The sequence below is a fragment of the Danio aesculapii genome, chromosome 25 (genome assembly GCF_903798145.1).
Source record: "Danio aesculapii chromosome 25, fDanAes4.1, whole genome shotgun sequence".
NCBI classification, from domain to species: domain Eukaryota; kingdom Metazoa; phylum Chordata; class Actinopteri; order Cypriniformes; family Danionidae; genus Danio; species Danio aesculapii.
In genome coordinates this window covers 26,375,311-26,399,634 of record NC_079459.1, presented here as the reverse complement: position 1 = coordinate 26,399,634, position 24,324 = coordinate 26,375,311, and the positions used below count along the sequence as shown (strand labels likewise).

Here is a 24,324-nt window from a genome sequence, read left to right as displayed (position 1 = left end):
ATATCGCTATCACTAATGGAAGATGAGCTTTTATAAATAATTTAGCCTACAACGAAAGTGAAGTTTCAAATTTAATGTGCAAAATTAAATCGGCGGTTCATTCCACTGAGGCAAGCCCGTTTCCAAGCCGAAGGAAAGCGAGGATATTAAAAAGTTATTACTATGAACATGAACAAAACTCAAAGACTAAAGAGTGATGAAATGAGCAAATACGACCTTCATGTTTCCAAAGTATAAAGTGGAATATATATATATATATATATATATATATATATATATATATATATATATATATATATATATATATATATATATATATATATATATACAGGGGCGTAGTGGACATTTTTAAAAGTGGGGGGACATCTGTATGAGATCCACAAGTTTATGTTCATATCACCTGTTTCTAAATGGTCTGTCTCTAAAAGTGAGGGGGAAGTATCACTTCCCCCTCACTTTTATATATATATATATATATATATATATATATATATATATATATATATATATATATATATATATATATATATATATATATGTGTGTGTGTGTGTGTGTGTGTGTGTGTGTGTGTGTGTACAGGCCTGTCGCCAGCCTAGTGAAAGAGGTGGTTCTTTTTTTCTCAAAAACTGGACTTTATTCAACTCAGTTTACTGCATTTTTGTGCCTTTTTTTTTGCTGGATTCGCTTGTCGGATGTTTATACTGTTTGATGTACCAAAAAACATTTCCTAAAGATTTAGAATAAACAAATATGAAGAGGCTACTTTTTTAGGCTACTTTATGATATATCACAAACTTTATATAAATAGCAATCTGCTAAAGTTTTACATTTGAAATTGTGGCCTAGTGTCATATATTAGGCAAATAACAAACTGGCCATTCAGCTTTTCTCAAAATTTGGCCATTTGAATAATAATAACAAACAAATACATAAAAAAGATACATAATGTAGAGCTTCACAACTTTTCCAACTTTTCTCTTAGAAAAAAGTACATTTGAAAATTCATTATAACAACAATAGCCTAATAAATATTAATATGGGTGGCTTTTGGTGCTTTACAACAAGAATAAGGTACAAGATTTAGATAAAAAGTTACTTATAAAATGTTTTCTCTATAACAACAATACAGTGAAAGACTTGCATCAGATTTCGCTTGGTCTTAAAGCCTTTTTTCGATGGGTTATTTTGATAATTTATGATGGTATAACAGTGAGCTCATAGGAAAAATGAGCTAATGTATGGGACAAATACTGGATCTTTGTCAGTGTGTGTGTGTGTGTGTGTGTGTTTGTGTGTGGGTTTGGGGGGGGGGGGGGGGGGATGGGTCTTTCGAAACACCTGAACCTGAAAATAATAATTATTTTGAAGCGCTTAAATGGTAAAAAAGGCAAACTCTATTACGCTATTTTGAGATTTCTTGTAGTATAAAATGACTGATTTAATTGGGTTTTTGTCAGAATTTGCAGCATTTCTTCAGTTTTTATGGTTTGAAAATATTTACACCATGTAAAACATTTATTTATTTATTTATTTGCAAGAAAAAGAAACACTGAGAAAAAAATATGAGAAAAGTGCCTTTATTATGCTATATATATATATATATATATATATATATATATATATATATATATATATATATATATATATATATATATATATATATATATATATAATTATTTTTTGTGGCATAAAATGACTGATTTGATGGTGTTTTTCTCAGGATTTGCAGTTTTTCTTGAGTCGTTACTCATTAGACTTTGACAATATTCACATCTTTATTTATATGCAAGAAAAGAGAAAAACAAAATGAGAAAAACAAAATGAGAAAAGTCCCCCATTATAGGGTGTAAAATGACTGATTTCATTGTGGTTTTTCCTCAGAATTTTCAGCATTTCTTGAGTCGTTAGGCTTTGACAATATTCACATCTTGTGAAACCTTATTTTAATTTATTTATATGCAAGAAAAGAAAACTCAGAGAAAAACAAAATGAGAAAAGTGCCCCTATTATTCTATTTTCAGATTTCTTGCAGCATAAAATGACAGACAATGGTGTTTTCTTTTCAGAATTTGCTGCATTTCCTGAGTTTTTATGTGTTGAAAATATTTACATCTCGTAAAACCTTATTTTGATTCATTTATATACAAGAAGAGGAAAATCTGAGAAAAATAAAATGAGAAAAGTGTGTTCACATGTTTAAAGTGTTTTAAAAATTAAACAGGGACATTTATATTACCTATCACAATATCATCATATCTATGAAATATACTTGATAAAAACACAACATAAATAATAAATATAACGTTAAACTATCTATAATAATTATTTTAAAGCTCTTAAATGACAAAAAAAAGCAAACTCTGCATGTCAATTTTCCACCCAGGAGCTTTAATTTGAAGGACTTTTATACTGGAAAAAAGTCACGAGACACGGAACTACATCGAGTCGTTTGTATTGACAAGCAGACGCTTCGCTAAAGAACCGCATACAAACATAAGCATAAAGCAACGATGATCAAGGCTATTCTCATTTTCAACAACCATGGGAAACCCAGGCTCATCAGATTCTACCAATATTTTGTAAGAAACGCGCAACACCAATGAAACCGCATATACCAGTTACCCTCCGTCTTTACCATTGATACTATACGTTGATTTATAATTAATATTGATTTATTAAACATTCCATAATTAAACATACATATATAATGTCTGTCTAACGTTTTGTAGTAAGTAACAAGTACTTTAAGTGTTGTCACAGCTGCTTTCTGGAAAATTTTCACTCATTAAGAATTTAAATGTATTTAATACAAATATGTGTATATTATATCCTCCACAGAATTTATATTTGAGGTAAAATTGGTTTTATTTTCGCACATTCGTTCATTTAACCGCCTCTATATTGTTTACCACGCTACTTTGAATATTTGGTCTAAACATTAGCATTAGCACTATTACACTGACTGAACAATGTTGTGCTTTGATAGTCATTAGCAGCTAATATGATTTTACCATTTAGAATTTGCAAATAATACTATTCTGAAGGTATATTATTAAAGGGAAAGCCCAAATTGGCGAATATAAATCCAACTTTACCTCAATTATTACCTAATCTAAATCCATGTACATCACATTGTGTTTTTATGTGTATAGTGCTAGTGTTTAATTTACCGCTGAGCATGTATGTTTATCAGTGTGTAATATATTCATATGAAAAACCAAAAAGAGCTACTTTTAAATAAGTTTAATATAATATGTTCCTTTCACAGGCAGAAGACATGCAGCAGCAGATCATCAGGGAGACCTTTCATCTGGTATCCAAAAGAGATGATAATGTCTGCAATTTTCTGGAGGGTGGAAGGTGATGGAAAGGCTTTTGCATAATAATTTAGCACATATCAATTCTCAGGATTGTATAAAAGTTAATGACTGAAGTTTTGCTCCTCGTTTTTAGCTTGATCGGCGGCTCTGACTACAAGCTGATCTACAGACACTATGCCACTCTGTATTTTGTGTTTTGCGTGGACTCGTCAGAGAGTGAGCTGGGGATTCTTGATCTTATACAGGTGAACAGAACTGCACATACGGCTTATAGCCACAAGAGGGCATTTTATGATTTCATATTAGATCCAGGTTATATTGCGTTTTTTAAAGCAGTGTTTCCCAACGCTGTTTCTTAAGGCACACCAACAGTACACTTTTTTAACCTCTTCCTAATCAAAATGCCTGAATCAACTCATCAGAACATAAGACAGGACTCCAAAACCTGAAGTTAATGGGTCAGATAAGAGAAACTTCCAAAATATGTACTGTTGGTGTGCCTTCAGGAACAGGGTTGGGAAATAAAGTGCCCCATTATGCTATTTTTAGATTTCTTGGAGCACAAAATGGCTGATTAAGTGGTGTGTTTTTCTCAGAATTTGCAGCATTTCTTGAGTTGTTAGGCTCTGACAATATTCACACCTTGTAAAACCTTATTTTGATTTATTTATATGCAAGAAAAGCAAACTCCGAGAAAAACAATATGAGAAAAGTGCCTCTATTATGCTATTTTCAAATGTCTTGCAGCATAAAACAACTGATTTAATGGTGTTTTTCTCAGAATTTGCCACATTTTTTGAGTCGTTAGGCTTTGACAATATTCACATCTTGTAAACCCTTATTTTGATTTTTTAATATGCAAGAAAAGAAAACTGAGAAAAACAATATGAGAAAAGTGCCTCTATTGTGCTATTTTGAGATTATTTTTCAGCGTAAAATGATGGATTTAATGGTGTTTTTTTTCAGAATTTACACTATTTCTTTAGTCGTTACAATATTCACATCTTGTAAAACCTTTTTAAATTTATTCATATGCAAGATGAGGAAACTAAGAAAAAACAATATGAGAAAAGTGCTTCTATTATGCTATTTTCAGATTATTTTTCAGCGTAAAATGATGGATTTAATGGTGTTATTTTTTCAGAATTTGCACTATTTTAGTCGTTACAATATTCACATCTTGTAAAACCTTTTTAAATTTATTCATATGCAAGATGAGGAAACTAAGAAAAAACAATATGAGAAAAGTGCTTCTATTATGCTATTTTCAGATTAATTTTCAGAGTAAAATAATGGATTTAATGGTGTTATTTACACTATTTCTTAAGTCGTTACAATATTCACATCTTGTAAACCCTTATTTTGATTTATTTATATGCAAGAAAAGAAAACTCTGAGAAAAGTGCTTCTATTATGCTATTTTCAGATTATTTTTCAGCGTAAAATGATGGATTTAATGGTGTTTTTCTCAGAATTTACACTATTTCTTAAGTAGTTACAATATTCACATCTTGTAAAACCTTTTTAAATTTATTTATATGCAAGATGAGGAAACTAAGAAAAAACAATATGAGAAAAGTGCCTCTATTATGCTATTTTCAGATTATTTTTCAGCGTAAAATGATGGATTTAATGGTGTTTTTCTCAGAATTTACACTATTTCCTAAGTAGTTACAATATTCACATCTTGTAAAACCTTTTTAAATTTATTTATATGCAAGATGAGGAAACTAAGAAAAAACAATATGAGAAAAGTGCCTCTATTATGCTATTTTCAGATTGTTTTGCAGCGTAAAATTACTGGTTTAATGGTGTTTTTTTCAGAATTTGCAGCATTTCTTGAGTTGTTAGGCTCTGACAATATTCACACCTTGTAAAACCTTATTTTGATTTATTTATATGCAAGAAAAGAAAACTCTGAGAAAAACAATATGAGAAAAGTGCCTCTATTATGCTATTTTCAAATGTCTTGCAGCATAAAATGACTGATTTAATGGTGTTTTTCTCAGAATTTGCCACATTTTTTGAGTCGTTAGGCTTTGACAATATTTACATCTTGTAAACCCTTATTTCGATTTATTAATATGCAAGAAAAGAAAACTGAGAAAAAACAATATGAGAAAAGTGCCTCTATTATGCTATTTTCTGATTATTTTTCAGAGTAAAATGATGGATTTAATGGTGTTATTTTTTTTCCAGAATTTGCACTATTTCTTAAGTCGTTCCAATATTCACATCTTGTAAAACCTTTTTTGATTTATTTATATGCAAGATGAGGAAACTCTGAGAAAAACAATATGAGAAAAGTACCTCTATTATGCTATTTTCAGATTACTTGCAGCAAAAATAAAAATCACTGATTCAATGGTGTTTTTCTCAGAATTTGCAGCATTTTTTTTTTGTTTTTATGCTGTGAAAACATTTAAATTATGTAAAACCTTATATTCATTTATTTATATGCAAGAAGAAACACCAGAGGAAAGTAGAAAAGTGCCACGTGCTTACATGGCTATTACAGTGTAAACATAATTTATGAGACTGCAGACACTAATAGCAACTCATAGAGGCTTAGTGATTGATTAAACACACACAGCCTGCTTCGATTGGGTTCTGGTTGAATGTGAGTTGCGATAAAGCCACATCATTTTCCATATCTGTGCATAATCTGCTAATAATGTGCAGCAATTGTGCAGAATTTACTTTATTTTGCATTAAATTCTGTAATTGCATGATGTCAGTCAAATATATTGTAAATACACTTAACTTTACTTCCATGCAAGTTCAAAAAGATACATTATTTTCCGATAAAAGCAGGAATTTCAGATTAATTTAGTTATTTTGGGAAACAATAACTTATAACATTATACATATTATAAGATGATTGTTTTGCGCACATTTCACAGTTACACATTACACAAAAGCCAATATCAAGAAACCACAATGGGGCACTTTTATACATACATTTGTTTTAGTTCAATCATTGATTGGCAGAAATAATTAGTGCAAACTTTACCTTATTAAGGCTACCTAACCATTGTCATGCCGCATCATGATTCATTATTTGCATTAGTAGTTGATTTGCTCCTTTATGATTTCTTACGTAATCTGAAATGTTACTGTTATGTTGGAAATCAGGGTGAAAGCGCATGTTGTTTTTCACAATTATGTATTTTTTAATCCTAATAATGCAGGTCTTTGTAGAAACCCTGGACAAATGCTTTGAGAATGTGTGCGAATTGGACTTAATCTTCCACATGGATAAGGTCAGTTTTGTTGTTATTGATTATTTTAAAGAGAGTTATGAAACATTTCACTATGTTTTGCATATTAAACATGCCAATAAATTTCCATCAGGGTATAAATAATCAGGGTGATCATAATTCAAAAGTTAAGATAGAGGTCGGAATATCCTTTCTGATAATGGCCTGTTGGATTATGGCACCGTCATAAAATATATACGCTGATAGAAGTGTACGCTACACTGCCTTTATTGGTTATCTAATCAGAAATATTGTTTTATGAGTGGAAGGAATGACGTGGAAAATGATAACCAATGGCTTTTTTACGGTAACTGGACACATTTGTTTTCAAACACACCACAGGAAACATGTTTGTCATGTGTGTTTATTTGTATTTTTACGGTTATGGTCGCCTAAAAACGAAAACGACCTCATCATTTATTCTCTCATGGGGATTTTCTATTGTTGAGCACAAAAGAAGATATTTTGAAGAATGCTGGCACCCATAGACTTAACTGTAAAAAAACAACAACACTGACTCGACTTCAAATTTTAAGGCAACTTCATTCATTCATTTTCTTTTCAGCTTAGTCCCTTTATTAATCAGGGGTTGCCACAGCGGAATGATCCGCCAACTGCTCCAGCAAGTGTTTTACGCAGCGGATGCCTTTCCTGCTGCAACCCAGTACTGGGAAACATACATACACGCTCATTCATGCACATACACTACGGACAATTTAGCTTACTCAATTCACCTATAGCGCATGTCTTTGGACTTGTGGGGGAAACCGGAGCACCCGTAGGAAACCCACGCAAACTCCACAAAGAAATTCTAACTGACCCACCCTAGGCTCAAACCAGCGACCTTCCTGCTTTGAGGTGACTGTGCTACCCACTGCGCCACCGTGCAGCCCTTTAAGCCAACTTGCTGATGACCATTCAACTTAAATTTACAGTACTTGCGTTAAAGGTTGAGTTAACTCAAAAAAGCTGAGTTGATATTTTGAAGAATGCTGGCACCCATTGACTTCACTGTAAAAAAACAACATTGACTTAACTTAAAATTTTAAGACAACTTGATGATGCCTTTTTTTTATTAGAATCAACTTAAATCTAGTCAAATACAGTACATGGGTTAAAGGTTGAGTCAACTCAAAAAAGCTGAGTTGATATTTTTGAGCAAAGCTGGTTGCTGGCACCCATTGACTTCACTGTAAAAAAAACAACATTGACTCAACTTAATTTTAAGACAACTTGATGATGCCTTTTTTTAATTTGAATCAACTTAAATCTAGTCAAATACAGTACATGGGTTAAAGGTTGAGTCAACTCAAAAAAGCTGAGTTGATATTTTTGAGGAAAGCTGGTTGCTGGCACCCACTGACTTCACTGTAAAAACATTAACTCAAGTTAAAGTTAAGGCAACTTTATGACTTTTTAGTTGATTCAACTTAAATATACTTAACTAAAGTACTTGGGTCAAAAGTTGAATCAACTCAAAAAAAAAAGCTGAGTTGATATTTTGAAGAATGCAAGTTGATTGCTTCAATCAAACGGACTAAAAATATTACGTTAAACTTTGTAGAACTGTAGAATATTAAAGTTAAAGCAACATAAAAATATTTGTTGTCTTGTCAATATTTGTTTTACAGTGTAGGAAAAAATGACTATGGACATCAATATGTGCCAGCTACCAACATTTTTCAGAACATTTTCTTTTATGTTCAACAGAAGAAAGAAACTCAAATACCTTTTGAACAACTGAAGAGTCAGGAAGTGGGATTTAATTTTTTGGGTGAACTATCCCTTTAAGTCATGTCGAAAAACAAAAGGCAGATCTGATTCTTTCAAATGTTTAAGTTTTTTTGTTGTTTGTATATTCCAGGTCCATTATATTCTCCAGGAAGTTGTGATGGGCGGGATGGTTCTGGAAACGAATATGAATGAAATTGTCGCACAAGTGGAGCTTCAGAACAGAATGGAGAAATCAGAGGCGAGTTCACATTTACACAAAGCAAACTGGAGTCACTCCGGTTTAGATGCCTCTAGGTTACTTTAGTGTTTTAGACATGCAGTGTTGGCTTTATAGTTTATTGCAAAATGTACTTCATAGTTTAGTGCAAAATGCTACTATACAGTATATAAAAATAATAATTCAAAGACATTTCACATTAGTCGTGATGAGTAGCGTTTTCCTTTTCCTGCTAATCGTTTGACCGTATCAGTACTTCATATAATGGTGAAAGGTGTCTGTGCTGGTATCAGTGATTGACTGTCACATGATATCCTATCTGGATTAGAGGTGATCAGTAATGTTTGACAACACTAGACGTATACTCTTATGTTACATGTATATGGTAGAAGCAGTTACACTGAGGAAATGTTACACAAGGCAGTATTTAAGAAAAGAAAGCAGGCCAGGTCAGGTTAGTTTTTTGTTTGCAATGATAAAAAAAGAAGAAATATATATATATATATATATATATATATATATATATATAATTAAAAATATTATGCAATCTTGCATACATATAAGATAAAAAATAAATAAATACACACATACATATACATACATATACTTACACATATAAATATATAAAAACTTGATTACAATTTGTTTACCTTTTTAACTTCTTGTTTTGGACCAGGTTATGCCCTAAAATTTCTACTGGATTGGATTCATTCTTAGTCTTAGTCCCTTTATAAATCTGGGATTGCCACAGAATGAACTGCCAACTTATCCGCATATATTTTACGCAGCGGATGCCCTTCCAGCTGCAACCCATCTCTGGGAAACATCCATACACTGGATTAGATTAATAGTTTTTTAATTATTTTATTTGCACAATACTTTTTTTCTGGGGTGTTTAAAACAGATCAGAGCATGTGCGCTTTAAGTTCAAGGGGAAAAAATAGATGTTTGAGTTTAATAATAAACATTTTAGTCAGCAGAGAAGTTAAAAGCATTCAGAAATTGATAATAAACATCATACATGTGATCCTGGACCCTATCTTATGATACATGAGTATATTTTTGGCAATAATCAAAAGATAGACTATTCTTTTATGCTAAAGTTCATTTGAATATTAAGTAAAGATCATGTTCCATGAAGATATTTTGTAAAATTCCAATTCTAAACACAGCGAGGAAAATTAAAGTATTGAACACATCACCATTTACTCCGAAAAAAAAAAATATTTGCTGCTGACTTAAAAATTTAACTGAATGTTGAGACAACCAAAGAAATCCATGTATGCAAAGAAAACAAATCTAATTAGTTTACAAATGAAGTAATGTGTAATAAAATGAAATGACGCAGGGAAAAAGTATTGAACGCATGAAGAAAGGGAAAAAGCCAGTGAAGGCAGTGAAAGCCCTGACAGCAGATGAAATCTCTCAGTAGTTATTCAGCAACCCTCTGCACTTCCTCAGTGTAAATGAATATCAGCTGCTTCAGTCCAACATGGACAATGATCCAAAACACAGCCTAGGAAACTCTCAAATGCCTTTAGAGAAAAAAAAAAATCAAGCTGTAGAATGGCCTATCCAATCCCCTGACTTAAACCCAATAGAAAATACAAAATAGATTTGATAGACGAAACCTACAGAATCACATTTGTTTCAGATTTTTTTTTGTTTTGTTTTATTCTTATGTTTGTATTGTTTGGGTTTTTACCAAAATCTGGTTCAATTCCACGTCAACAGCTCCTTTAGAAATATTATTCCCAGGAAAAAACATGACATGTTAAATATTTATTTCCCCTGCTGTATGTAAAAACTCAACTTAATTTTGGCCTAATTATTATTATTATTCAGCTCTCAGATAATGTATAAAACATTACATTTATGACTGGTTTTATTGTCCAGAAATCAATATTTATTTATTAAATATTAAAATAGATTTATGTTAATAATATAATGAGTATAGTAGTTTATAAGGGTTTTTAAAATCATAATATTGAAAAACAGGAAAATATTTTTTTATAAAAAAACTCATGATGGAAAATGTTTTTAAAAATCTTATCATCTTGAGCCAAGTAAAAATTAGTGAGTTAATGTAAAAGTTTTTTTGGGGGGGAAATTCATAATGAATAACAAAACTCATGATGGAAATTGTTTGATAAAAAAATCTAATCATCTTGAGCCAAGATTTCGATTTAAGATACTTAACGTTTCTCGCACAAAGCATGCATGTTTGCAGAAAAAGAAAAATAAGAACACAACAAGGGCTCCTAATTTAATGTTCTGTACTATGCTTTTCTTTCTTTCTTTCTTTCTTTCTTTCTTTCTTTCTTTCTTTCTTTCTTTCTTTCTTTCTTTCTTTCTTTCTTTCTTTCTGTGTTTTGTGGTTAATCTGCACTTAATGACAATTCTAATAATATATTTGTGTGCTTTTTCTGCAGGGTGGTCTGTCTGCAGCACCAGCACGAGCCGTTTCCGCTGTCAAAAATATGAATCTTCCTGAAATCCCCCGTAACATCAATATCGGGGACATTAATATTAAAGTGCCCAGTCTCTCCCCGTTTTAAGTCTGATCAATGTGTATTTCTGTTGTTGTTGTTGTTATTATTATGTGTTTAATAATGATTGCCATAGACGGCGTCTCCCTCATGCCATTACTGACCGTCATTTGAGTCCAAAGCACTACAGGGTCCAATCATTCACAACATATCTTTCATTTCAGAACCGTGTTTCCAGTTTTGTTTAAAGTGTTGTTTTGTATTTTGTCTGTGATGTTGTAAAGTTCTAACATGTTTTTTCTGCCAGCTACAGACCAATTATGAAAGCGGTAAATGTTACACATTAATAATTTATATTGAATGTTACTGTTACATTAAAATTGATTTTGTCCAGATATATAATTTGTGTCTTTCTTAATTAAATTATTTCCAATTTAATCAAATATAATGGGTTTTTAATGGGTTTTCTAATTAATTTAATCTCATAAAGCATTTGAGTGTACTTTAACCCAGAAGAGAAATGTTTAAAAAAGCTGCATAGTTTTACTAAGGCAAGGAAACTTGCTTGTAGGCTTTAAAATGTACATTCTTTGGTTGTTTGTTTGTGCGTTTTTTTCCCCCTCATAATTTTCACTTTTAAATAGGTCACCATTTTGCATTCGGATCATTTTGGACATGTATGTATTAAACCCTGTAACCATTTATCTATTAAGCAATATTTGCCTAAAAAAAGTATATATATAGAATAGTATAGATCTTGATTATTTCTAAGTAAAGTTTTCTGTTTTATTTTTAAATAAAAACATATTTTTTAATTTAAAAAAATCTAAACATCTTGTATGTTTTTTACTCATTTAGCAATTTTTTTCTATTAAGCAATATTTGTGTTTTAAAATTATACAAATAGAATAATAAATGTAAAACGATAACCAATATATATGTAAAAAAATAAAATATAGATATAGGAGTTGCGCAGTGGGTAGCGCTGTTGCCTCCCAGCAAGAAGGTCGCTGGTTCGAGCTTCAGCTGGGTCAGTTGGCATTTCTGTGTGGAGTTTGCATGTTCTCCCTGTGTTCGCATGGGTTTCCTCCGGGTGTTTTGGTACATTTTTAAACAAAACTGATTTATTAAACAGATATATTTATTAAAATAATATTTTAGTCACCAAACATATTTAAAATTTGACAGATAATACAACTTAATTCAAGCTAAATATTGCAAAAAAAAAATTACAAAATTTCAACTAAATTTTTTTTTTTTTTTCGCTTCTCTTGATTTTTCTTTTTTTTTATATTTGTATTTAATATTTTTCTATAACATATAAAGTTAGGTGTACTCGTTTTTGGAGCATTATCGTTAGTTATTTTGTTAGATAAGCTCCAGATTTGGCTTCAGTACTGACTAAAGTATATGCACAAATATAATATTGTATAGCTTCCTATTAAAAATATGAATTTAAAAGATAGATTTGTGAGGGGTGTACTTATATATGCTGAGCACTGCATATATATATATATATATATATATATATATATATATATATATATATATATATATATATATATATATATATACATATATCTATATACATATATCTATATATCTATATATATATACTATCTATATATCTATATATATATATATATATATATATACATATCTATATATATATCTATATACATGTATCTATATATACATATATCTATATATATATATATATATATACATATATCTATATATATATCTATATACATGTATCTATATATATATCTATCTAGTTATCTATATATATATATATATATATATAAACATATATGAATATGTAGCCTTCAATGCACCATTTGCATTATGTGGGTTAATAAATGGCAAGCATGAATGATGTTTGCTTTAGATGTTTTATGAGAAATGTTTCATTGCTTTATAAAAAAGTATTTTGTTTAAATTCCATTATAGCAGTATTGACATGTTTATCTGACATTCTTCATTTCATTGGTTCATTGTCATTTTACACCTCAACATTTAATCATAAACTTTTGATTATCCCAAAGAATCTGCAGCGTACTGCTCTGATTACGATTTTGTGTACTTAAAAACAGATGATCATAGGACAAGATCTGTTTCGTGTAACAGTATGTCAGCATATTTTGACAAATCACTGCAGTTTCACCGTGACTGTGCAGTGTTATAAAATCAGCTTTATTGCATTTAAAAAAGGAGGTCCTTAAAGGTGTGCTAAAAAAAACAAGGAGTTCAAATGATAACGTTTACATCACACACACACACAAAAAAAATGATACCATATCTGTAAATCTATGATATCATAGTGTTATCTTTGAAGATAGCAGATATCAAAGGTCAGGAGCAATCAGATGCGAAGTGACTCAGGGTATATTGACTTTGTAGCTGCATTTTTAAGGAAATGTTCAGCTGACATTTTCAAAATGCTCCTCATTGAGATCCACAAAAATGGTTACAAACATTCAGCCAGGCCAGTAGTTGGTGAAGCCATTTTCTAAAGAAACTTGTATGCGTACAGACTTGTAGTACATCTTTGTTGTTTTAGTTATCGAGTAGGCCACTCATGTGACTGCAAACATAGGGCCCAATCATATATCCAGTGTAATGTGGCACCAGGCAGGGTGCAGGTGTTTTTATTTTTTGCTATTTTCTGACCGATACAGATCTCAATTTCATGTTTTGCACCTCTCTGTGAGCTCATGGGTGTGCTGGTCTGAAAAGGAGGTGTGTTAAAGGTGCTGTATGTAAGGTTTTGCCTCTTCTAATGCATAGAAACGCCATAAAATATTTGCAGATATTTAAGAAACATGCTAAGTGAACATTCTTGTTAATCTGGAAAACAATTTGAACATCTGTCTTTGTTTTAGTTATTTAACCCGCCCAATGCCTTTTGAGCCAATTATATTTCAGCATCCAGGTTGCCTTGGAAAAACCAAGTATTTCATTTATTTAGTCATGAAGGCTCTTAACGTATGCATTCACGACTGAAATAGCAACCTCAGGTGGACTGCTAAAGCCTCCAAAATGAGGCGCAGATTCAGAGTTCCACATGAGGTGGTTATTAATTAGCACATAATATAAATATTATGAATGTAAACATTAGGTGAGCAGGTTACATTGTAACCCTGTGTATTAACAACAAGCTACGAGACGAGATTTGCAGGGATAAGCAATTTTGCTATTTGTAATAGACGAAACATGACAGAAGCACACATACACAGAATAGTGCACTCACTGCACTCCAACGAAATGGTAAGGTTTATAATCTAATTAATACACATTAAACCTCTTTAACATTATTAAATGTACATGCTGAATCACTGATATGTGTTGGTTTGCACTGAGTCACTGAAGTCCATTTTCAAACAATTGTTTTTATTTTCAAGGTCTGAGGTGAACTATCTGCTTCAGTAGTATGGCAATAAGTGTCATGTGATTGTGGTGGTGTGCGAGGGTATCACGGATGTAAGTGAAGAGTGGGGGAGGGGATGTGAATGGGGTAGTGGTGATTGGGCCCCCTAAAAGTAACTCTGGGGACCCCAAAATGGCGTAGGATTCGTCCTAAACCACCCCTCCTCTCCTATAGCACCCCCAATTAGTACTATATTACTATAGTGATAAATATATCCATATATATATATTTTATATAATTTTTTGTTTAGATTTGTCTGCCTCTCAGTTTTTAGAGGCATATGCATCACCAAATGATGTGTGTTTAGATATAACTCAGTTTTTTGACCACACTTCGTTGTTATTGTTCATTTATTAATTGGCTGGAAATTAGAACTGAATTTAGAAACAGCTATGAAACAAATCTTTGTGCTTAACAAACAAACTCTGAAATTAAATATGTAGTGGATGTCTTCATTGGAGTGCGTCCACCGTTTTTCTGAACCACTGTCGAAAGCAAGAGTAGTTTAGCTAATTTATGACATGGCAAATATAAATGCGTTATATTAAAGCTTTGCAATTGCTCAGGTGAGTTTTACAGAGTCCCTTTCTTTGTCGAACATCATTTATAACCGATACAGGATAATATGATGGGAGAGATACCGTAAAACCTGATAATCATTACAGCCATATATTTACAAATGAAGGGTTCAGTTAAAGTTACTGCCGACATTTTCTGAGATACTAATCTAAATAATAAATGTCATCTCTGGTACAACGTTCCATCATAAAAGCACACATATTCCAAAGGCCAGATCTTTGTATAATTCATCATTTATTTGACCGTTTTTGTAAAGTGAGCTTCAAAGTCCAGAAGAAGATGTCTTTACAAGTTCATTTGTTACCGATCCAGTCCTTTGCTCCTGGTAAACACAACATAATTTAGCTAAAGTTAAACTGTATTTTTTTGCTCAAACAATGTAGTTGTATGACAGTGATACTGAGTTATCCTTTAACAGGTATGTTAGCAATTATGTGTCTGTACCAGCAATTTCACAAGCAGATGCTTCTGAGGACAATGTCTTTTTTGTAAACCACTGGTTTATGCCACTAAATAAAATTGAGTTGGAATGGAATTACAACAGTGAACTTGTCTGACCTCAACAGCTTAGTGTGAGATTTTGTAGTGGAAACTTGAAATCAAAAACGTTTTGGACAAGCAAAAAATATTTTCTTGCTTTAAGAAATAATAAGCCAAAATGAAGTAAATTTTTCCTTAAAACCCGCAAAATAATCTGCCAATTGGTTAAGCAAAATAATCTTGTTTTTCTTTTTGGCATAATTTGCTTGACCGATTGGCAGATTATTTAGCTTGTTTTAAGAAAAAAAACTCTAATTTTAGAAACATTTTTTAATTTTAGCATATTATATTTTAAAACAGGACAACATGTTTTGCATTTCTAGAAAATGCTTCTTGATTTAAGATGTCTTAGATGTTTGGACTAGAAACAAGACAAAAAAAATCAGCAGTGCAGAATTCACTGTGTATAAAGACAACATTTCAAGAATGACAAGAATGAATGTTGTTTAAGAGTTTTAGACAATTTTCATAAGCATGTTTGATCCACTATACTGTATATGATGTAATTAGGAAAATATGTCTTGCCAAATTGCCATATAGATTTTTCTTAAAATTTAAAAACAAATATGGCCGTACTGCATTTTCATATAATCAAAATATTCAAATTAACAGATGTTTGTAGTTCTCTTTTGTTTACTTAAGCTTTTGTAATGCACAGCGTGAGCTTGATTTCTGCTCTGACAACTTTTAATCTCTAAATGTTTAATAACGAGACACTAAATATTTGTCTGGGTTGGTCATGTAAATCAGACACTCACAAACAAAGGTACAAAATCTGTCACTGTGGTGGTACCTTTTTGTACCACACAGGTGAACATTAGTACCTTTAAGGAACACCTTTGTACCTTTATTGTACTATGAGGAACATATTTGTACTTTTTAGTCCTTAATATGTACATTTAAGGACCTGTTAGGAACAAAAATGTACCGTTTGAGAAAAGGTACCGCCCCGGTGACAGATTTTTTACCGTTATTTCAGAGAGTGCAGAACAAAAATGGGACAACGAGCTTTCTATGTGTACAGCTATCTTTATATGGATTTCCGATAGATGTAATGATTTATATGCTGTACAAACTTTAGGCCACACCTTTTTTGATGGTTCGATTGCTAAATTTAAGTAACATTGCATCTACATGCAAACTAATTCTCATTAGATTATAAGTAGACTGGGGGTTGGGGTTGGGGTTAATGTAAGTTGACATGTACTTGCAAAGTTTCTTATAGTCAGTTAAATGTCTGTTGAAGGAGCAATATCAGCAGATATTAAGCAGACAGTCTACTAATACTCAACCATTAAAATAAAGCATTACCACACTTTATATTTTATCATCCTCTCTTAACCCTCACAGACACGATCTGCATTTTCCCTCATGGAGACCAAAAAATGTCCCCACAAGGTCAAAATTGACCGCTATTGCTATACTTGGGCCATTTGGTGATCACAATATGAGGAACACAAGGCACACACACACACACACGCACACACGCACACACGCACACACGCACACACACGCAGACACACACAGACACATAAACAGTATTAAACACTGTAAAAATATCCATAAATTAGCAGTTTTCTGTATTTTGTGAATCATGTTTTTATTTTCAATGCTTATATTTATGCTTTTGAATTGCATTATGGGAGCTTGATCTTTCTTCCAACAACTTCTAACTTTGAAAAGTTTGAAAAAGTCACTTTTATGAACATTTTTAATAGTTTAAAGTGATATATTGGACGTCCAGTGTTCTCCAGCCCCTGGCGCTTAGACTGCAGCTCTGCACAAGAAGTTTGGCCAGAGAAAAAATGGTCATGCCCAACTGAGCCTGGTTTCTCTCAAGGGTTTTTCCCTTCACTTTCGTCAATTGGTAAAGTTTTGTTCCTCGCCACTGGCTTGCTTGGTTTGGGACTTGTGGAGCAGCACATCGATGGATTTGCTCTTCAGTGTTTGGACTTTCAGCAGTGGAAATTAAACCACACTGACTGAACTGAGCTAAACTGAACTTCAACTCTGAAAACTGGACTGACACATTTTCAGTTTACTAGAACTTCAATGTTAAGCTGCTTTGACACAATCTACATCGTAAAAGCAGAAATAAAGAAATAAAGATATATAAAATATAAAATATAGAATTAAAGATGAACTGAAAATTGAATATATTGTCTGGGTCGGTGTTGTATATTACACTACAAAAACATTATAATAAACTGCCAGTACATTTGCTGTTATTTTACAGACTTATTTCTCTATATATTATTTCTTATACATTTCAAACTACTAAAATGTCAATAAAAGTGACTTTGTTAAACTGCAGAGTGGAATTTTCAACATCAAAAGTTAACAAAACAAAGATTAACATCCCAAAATGCAATTCACAACCAGAATTAAATCGAAAACATTTGTGAATCACTAAAAAAGGGAAACAGATATTAATTAATAGATGTTTTTTTTCTATAATGTAGTTTCCAACTACAAATATGTAAATAAAAGTCACTTTGTTAAAGAGTGAATGTTTCCCCATCAAAATCCATCCAACCAGAGATCAAGCTCCAATGATGCAATTCAAAAGCATAAATAAAATATGGGAAACTGTTAATTAATAGCCATTTTACTGTAGCTTTAATGACATTATAAACTCCTCAGATCTTCCCTCTTATACACCTAATCTATCCTGCGTGTAATGGATGAATGATTAATTCCAGTGGGAGGAGAGTCATCCCATGCTTTAAATAAAAAGTTGTGCACATGTCAATCCCACTCCCCCTCGTCCTGTGACTGCTGAAACATGGGAAAGGGTTTCTACATCAGCAAAACCCTCGGGATAGTAGGGATTGTGATAGGCGCAGGAGCGGTGGCCACAATCATCGCTCTTTCTGTTGTCTATTCCCAAGAGAAGTCCAAAAACAGCGAGATCGAGAACCAACAGACGACTACAACAAAGGGCCCAACAACAAATGTTCCAGCAACGACAAACGTCCCAACAACAGCACCATCCAATGAACCATGGGACCAATGGCGGCTTCCTCAAACTCTCAGTCCAGAAACCTACAAAGTCACCCTGTGGCCAAGGCTCCAGAAGAATCCTGAGGGACTTTACATCTTCACGGGAGAGTCAAGTGTGGTCTTCAGATGTGTGGAAAACACAGATCTGATCCTCATTCACTCTAATAAGCTGACCATAAAAGACTCGACCACTTTGAAAGCACTTGGAGGTAATCCAGCCCCTAACATTGTGTCAACTAAGATGTATCCAACAACCCAATACATGGCGATTTGGCTGGATCGAGAACTAACTGCTGGGGAAAGTTATGAGCTTTACACTGAATTTGTGGGAGAGCTTTCTGATGACTTGGGCGGCTTTTACCGGAGTGAATATTATGATCAGAACGGTGTGCTCAAGTAAGTTTCTGCTCTTGTCTGTCCTAAAAGATCATTTGTATTTAGTTAAATCTTTACATATTTGAATTTTTCCCCCCAGAGTGGTCGCCACAACTCAGATGCAGCCGACAGATGCCAGAAAAGCATTTCCTTGTTTTGATGAACCAGCAATGAAAGCTGTCTTCAACATCATTCTTCTCCATGATCCAGGAACTGTCGCCCTTTCAAATGGCGTTGTGATCGGTAAATTAATTTACATTTACTTAAATTATAATTTTATCTATCGATTAGTCATATTTTGTGACCCTGGACCACAAAACCAGTCAAAAGTGTGATTTTTTTAAAAACTGAATTGTATGAAAAAATACGATTTCCATTGATGTATATGGTTTATTGCGATGCACTTTGTGAAACATGCTGGGTTCCACTTGATTGATTTGTTTTTATGACAACATGAAGCAATAAGGGTAACTTCTTTTTTATTATTATTATTTTTTATAATTTAAAGTGGATTTAACATAAAAAAATTATGTTTTCCCCCCAAAAAACCCTCAAAATTGTGTTGTTTCAGCTTTTTTTTATATAAGTATTTTGAACAAACAGCAATCGTCATTTTTTTGAGAGTAGGAAAAATTTTGGTAGAGATAAAACTTTTTGACCATCTGGAATCCGAGAGTTCAATAAAATCAAAACATTGAGAAAATTACCTTTAAATTTGTCTTAGGAAAGCGCAATGCACATTACTCAACAAAATGTTCAGTTTTGATTTATTTACAGTTGACAAATTATATTTATGGTATATAATATTTACTTATCGAAAATGATTAGCTGACTTAAAAAATTTAGTAAACCTGTTGCCTTAATTAAGTAAATGAACTACATGCACGATTAGAAAAATTGTTCCAAGTTACAAAGGGTTTACTCACTATTTTTAAGTAAAGTCAACTTGTTGCTTTTAAGGCTATACATGTTTACTCACTTAAAAAAAAAAAGTAAAGTCATTTTAAGAGTGTGTTTACTTTCTTTATTCAGGTAAGTCAACTTGTCGATTTTAAGGCTATACATGTGCTCAAGTTTTAAGTAAAGGAACTAATCCTATTTTACATTACGCAACAGTGGTCAACAACCTTTTTAAGCCCAAGATCCCTTACTTCCGTTTTTCCATTTTTTTAAAAGCTAAATTACTGTCTCAAGGTGGACATGTGATCTTTGCTTTATTTTTCTGTCCGATTTTTGATGAGTGGATCTTGCGATTCAGTTTTTTATCCCTAACTTCAACCGGAAACGCAAGATCAACTCATCATAAAACTGTCAGAAAAATAAAGCAAAGATCAAATGTCCAACTTATGACATTATTTAGAATTTAAAAAATTGATTAGTTTAACTTTCAAATTTTAAAGTGACGCGACCAAAAAAATCTTTGACAATGCAACTGGATGACACTTGTTTTACTTGTTCAAATTTTCAGGGGTCAAAATTTGGGTGACTATGCACTGTAACATTAGCATTAATCAGATCATACGATGTGCCACTGTAAAAAAAGAAGATTGGTAAAATGATTTTCAAGTATACTATTAATGCAGGTACTACATTAGCATTTTATGAATGAACTGTAATACAATTCTACAAATAAAAATAATAATACAACTATAAACCACATACCCAAACAAACATTATAGCATAATTCAGCAACTAAAACTGCAGTTTTGTACCATATTTTGCAGCACCGATTCACAATGTTACATCAGAAGGCAAACTGCTGCTTCCCGAGTAGAAAAAGCACCTGGAATCATTCACATTGAATTCCCTGGCAATTCGTTCTGTGTGATCCTGTACCTTGATTGATTTTTCATTATACAATTGGTTGTTCATTACACAATATTCAAACAAACTTATCTTTCAGCATGGTACAAACAAATTCCTCTTCCCGTTCTTAGTGGTAATTGTATGTTTTTGGCTTATCTCCACTATTCTGAGCTCAGCTGTAATATACAGTTGAATTCAGAATTATTAGCCCCTCTGAATTATTAGCCCCCCTGTTTATTTCTTTCCCTAATTTCTGTTTAACGGAGAGAATATTTTTCACATTTCTAATCATAATAGTTTTAATAACTCATCTCTAATGACTGATTTATTTTATCTTTGCAATGATGACAGTAAACAATATTTGACTAGATATTTTTTAAGACACTTCTATACAGCTTAAAGTGACATTTAAAGGCTTAACTAGGTTAATGAGGTTAACTAGGCAGGTTAGGGCAACTAGGCAAGCTTTTGTATAACGATGGTTTGTTCTGTAGACTATCGAGAAAAAGTTGCTTAAAGGGGCTAATAATTTTTAAAAATTAAAAACTGCTTTTATTCTAGCCCAAATAAAACAAATAAGACTTTCTCTGGAAGAAAAAATATTATCAGACATACTGTGAAAATTTCCTTGCTCTGTAAAACACAATTTGGGAAATATTTAAAAAAGAAAAAAAAAAAAGTCATCAGAATGACATACAGAGAGCTGTATACAGACGTTTGAGGCATAATAAAAAATAATGAAAATAAAAAAGCAGTTATATCAAGAAAAATGTACTTATTCTTCTGTCATTTTCTGGATTTATTGGAAGAGTGATAAAGATCGGGATAATCGTGATAGACTGGTTGGCAACCACTTGTGTACCAGCCTGATCTCATGAGGAAACGTAACTATTATACGCTTTCTCAGTTTAGTGGCTGATTCGTATAAAATCATACAAGTTCAGTCGTATAAAAATGTTAAATTTTAAAAAGGAGGTGTGGCACCCAACCCTAAACCCAACCATCATTGGGGATGAGCAAATCGTACTAAATTGTACGAATGAGATCATACAAATTCATACCGATAAGTCAAAAAGTTACGAATTGCTGTGAGATCATGTTGGGTGTACAAGGTGTTTTTGACCATTACCAAAAAAATATACCCATGCTATAGAAGATTTTGTGGTCCAGGATAAAAAAAATCAAAAAATTAGCTATACATTATTGATTGATTGTCAAATGTCATGTTTATCATCAGCTCATGCTTGTTACCAAACAGGTTTCATTGTTTTATGTGATGTGTTGGACATTATGAAAATGGCCTGCCACGTCTATTCATGCATTTTTAGATCATCACTCACAAATATTGTGTGATTGCACCACTGATCTATAATATAGTGACATAATACATTATTTATTACAATTTATAATAGTTCTCAATTATAGATCAGTGGTGCAATCACATCATTTTTGTTATACAAAATCTCAATTAGAGAATGAAATCTGAACAGAATTAAATAAATCGAAAAACACTGTGATTTAGTAGAAAACACACTAATGGAGTGAAATTGCTGAATCATTTGTGTAAAGTGTAGATTAAGTTCGTTAAGTTTATTCCTGATTAATCAGTACATTTCCTTCTTCAAACTGATTTCAGCAAATTTGGGTGTTAATGTATTCATCGATCTCCGTCTTTTTATGTCTTGCAGAGGAGATTCCAGTCACAGTGGAAGGCATTCCTTTAATCAAAACCACATTCGCACCCACAGAAATAATGTCGACATATTTGTTGGCATTTATTGTCAGCGAATTTACCTTCATTGAACAAAAAGATGAAGATCTGCAGGTAATTTACTGTATATTTCTTCAGGATCTTTAGGAAAAAAATCACTGCTCAATTTAGCAACAATTAGAAAGCAGCAAGTATTCACTTACAATTTGTTATTTTTAAAAAAAAATCAGATTCGAATTTTTGCACGTAAAGAAGCCATTGATGCAAAACAAGGAGAGTATGCACTCGAAGTGACTGGACCAATTCTCAGATTCTTTGAGAAGTATTACAATGTGTCCTACCCACTGCCCAAATCAGGTAAGAACCTATACATATATATCCAAAAAAATATGAATTTAGTTATTATATTGAGTTACGTTGTATATTTTACAATTCAGTCATTTTATTATGAAAATTTAAAGACATACTTCATAGAAATTGTTTTTACATTTGGTTTCAAGACCTAGAAGACATTTTTTTCCTTCTGTACAACATATAAAAGGATTGTGGTCCTTGGTGATTAATAAATTAATAATCCACAGCTATCTGCACTTTTTGAATCAATAGAGTGAAAGAAACACATACAGGCAATACAATATAAATACCAGTGGCTGCTGATGAAAAATGTAAGTGTTAGTTCACCCAGAAAATGTATATTCTGTCAGAAAGTACTCACCTTCATGTATTTCCAAACCCCTGAGACCTTCATTCAACTACTGAAAAATGAAGATATTTGAGATTAAATTTGGAGCTCCCTCATCCTCCAAAGACAGCAACAGTACCAGCTCGTTCAAAGAGGAAAATACCACAAATGATTTAAAACAGACCATATGCCTTTAGTGGTTCAATCTGAATACTATTATAAGAATACTTTTGTGTGCACGTATAGGAAAAATAAATGATTGTATTCAACAATTTCTTATCCTCAGTGTCAGTATATTGTGCATGTTCATGAACACTATGCAGTGATTAAATCTGTATTTTTTATGAGCACAAAGTATTCTTGTAGCTTGATAATATTCCGATTGAATCACTAAAGGCATATGGTGTATTTTTGAGGATTTTTTTGGTCATTTTCTGAACTTTGAATGAGCTGGGACTGTTAATCTATAGAGGATGAGGAAGCTCTCAAGTTTAATCTGAAATTTCTTCATTTGTGTTTCAAAAACTAATCGGAATTATATGAGGGTGAGTAATTAATAACATAATTTAATTTTTGAGTGAACTAAATTTAACGTTCAGTTTCTTGCACAAACCGAGAGTTCATTTCATAAAACTAATTAATAATCCACAGCTTGTATTTTTTTTCTCTCAAAGTTCCATTAGTCATTACCTTGTATTCTGTGAATTGCAATTTTCATCTAAAAATGTTCCTTAATGTTCTGCTCCATTTTACTCATGCCTCAAAATGTTTGCAGATCAAATCGCTCTGCCGGACTTCAATGCTGGTGCAATGGAAAACTGGGGTTTAATCACGTACAGAGAGACAGCCCTGCTCTATGATGAAGAAATGTCCTCAAATGGAAACAAAGAGAGGGTCGTCACTGTTATAGCCCATGAACTTGCCCATCAGGTAGGAGTCACTTTTTATGACTGGAAATTAAATGTGAAATGAGTGGTGTGGTTTAGTTCAGAACAATACTGTACAGATTTATTACAATTTCCAGTGTCAAAGGTACCAAAATATGAACCTTATCGTACTTTTTGGGGACCCTTTCATTAGGGTGGAGCTAGACTCTCTGCTGAACGCTATTGGTCTACAGAGAATTATGGCCTGCATATGAATTAAGCCAGGGAAACGAAAACACAGGGAAGCTCAA

General features: G+C 32.3%; 2 protein-coding genes across 2 annotated transcripts in view; both read left to right on the top strand.

Annotated features, from left to right (window-relative positions):
- The first annotated feature begins 2,426 nt into the window (after positions 1–2,426).
- ap3s2 (adaptor related protein complex 3 subunit sigma 2) lies at positions 2,427–11,417 on the top strand. The gene is made up of 6 exons (XM_056451849.1): positions 2,427–2,580; positions 3,270–3,361; positions 3,455–3,566; positions 6,513–6,584; positions 8,446–8,553; positions 10,965–11,417. The coding sequence occupies exons 1-6, from the start codon at positions 2,512–2,514 to the stop codon at positions 11,088–11,090; spliced, it is 579 nt and encodes a 192-aa protein (XP_056307824.1). The 5' UTR covers positions 2,427–2,511; the 3' UTR covers positions 11,091–11,417.
- Positions 11,418–18,337: 6,920 nt separating this feature from the next.
- The window catches only part of anpepb.1 (alanyl (membrane) aminopeptidase b, tandem duplicate 1), a 16,069-nt gene continuing 10,082 nt past the window's right edge, over positions 18,338–24,324 (top strand). Inside the window, exons 1-5 of the mRNA XM_056451930.1 lie at positions 18,338–18,969; positions 19,049–19,191; positions 22,443–22,579; positions 22,696–22,822; positions 23,923–24,077. Coding sequence (XP_056307905.1) covers positions 18,356–18,969; positions 19,049–19,191; positions 22,443–22,579; positions 22,696–22,822; positions 23,923–24,077 — 1,176 coding nt within the window. The 5' untranslated portion in view covers positions 18,338–18,355. The remainder of the gene's footprint in view (positions 18,970–19,048; positions 19,192–22,442; positions 22,580–22,695; positions 22,823–23,922; positions 24,078–24,324) is intronic.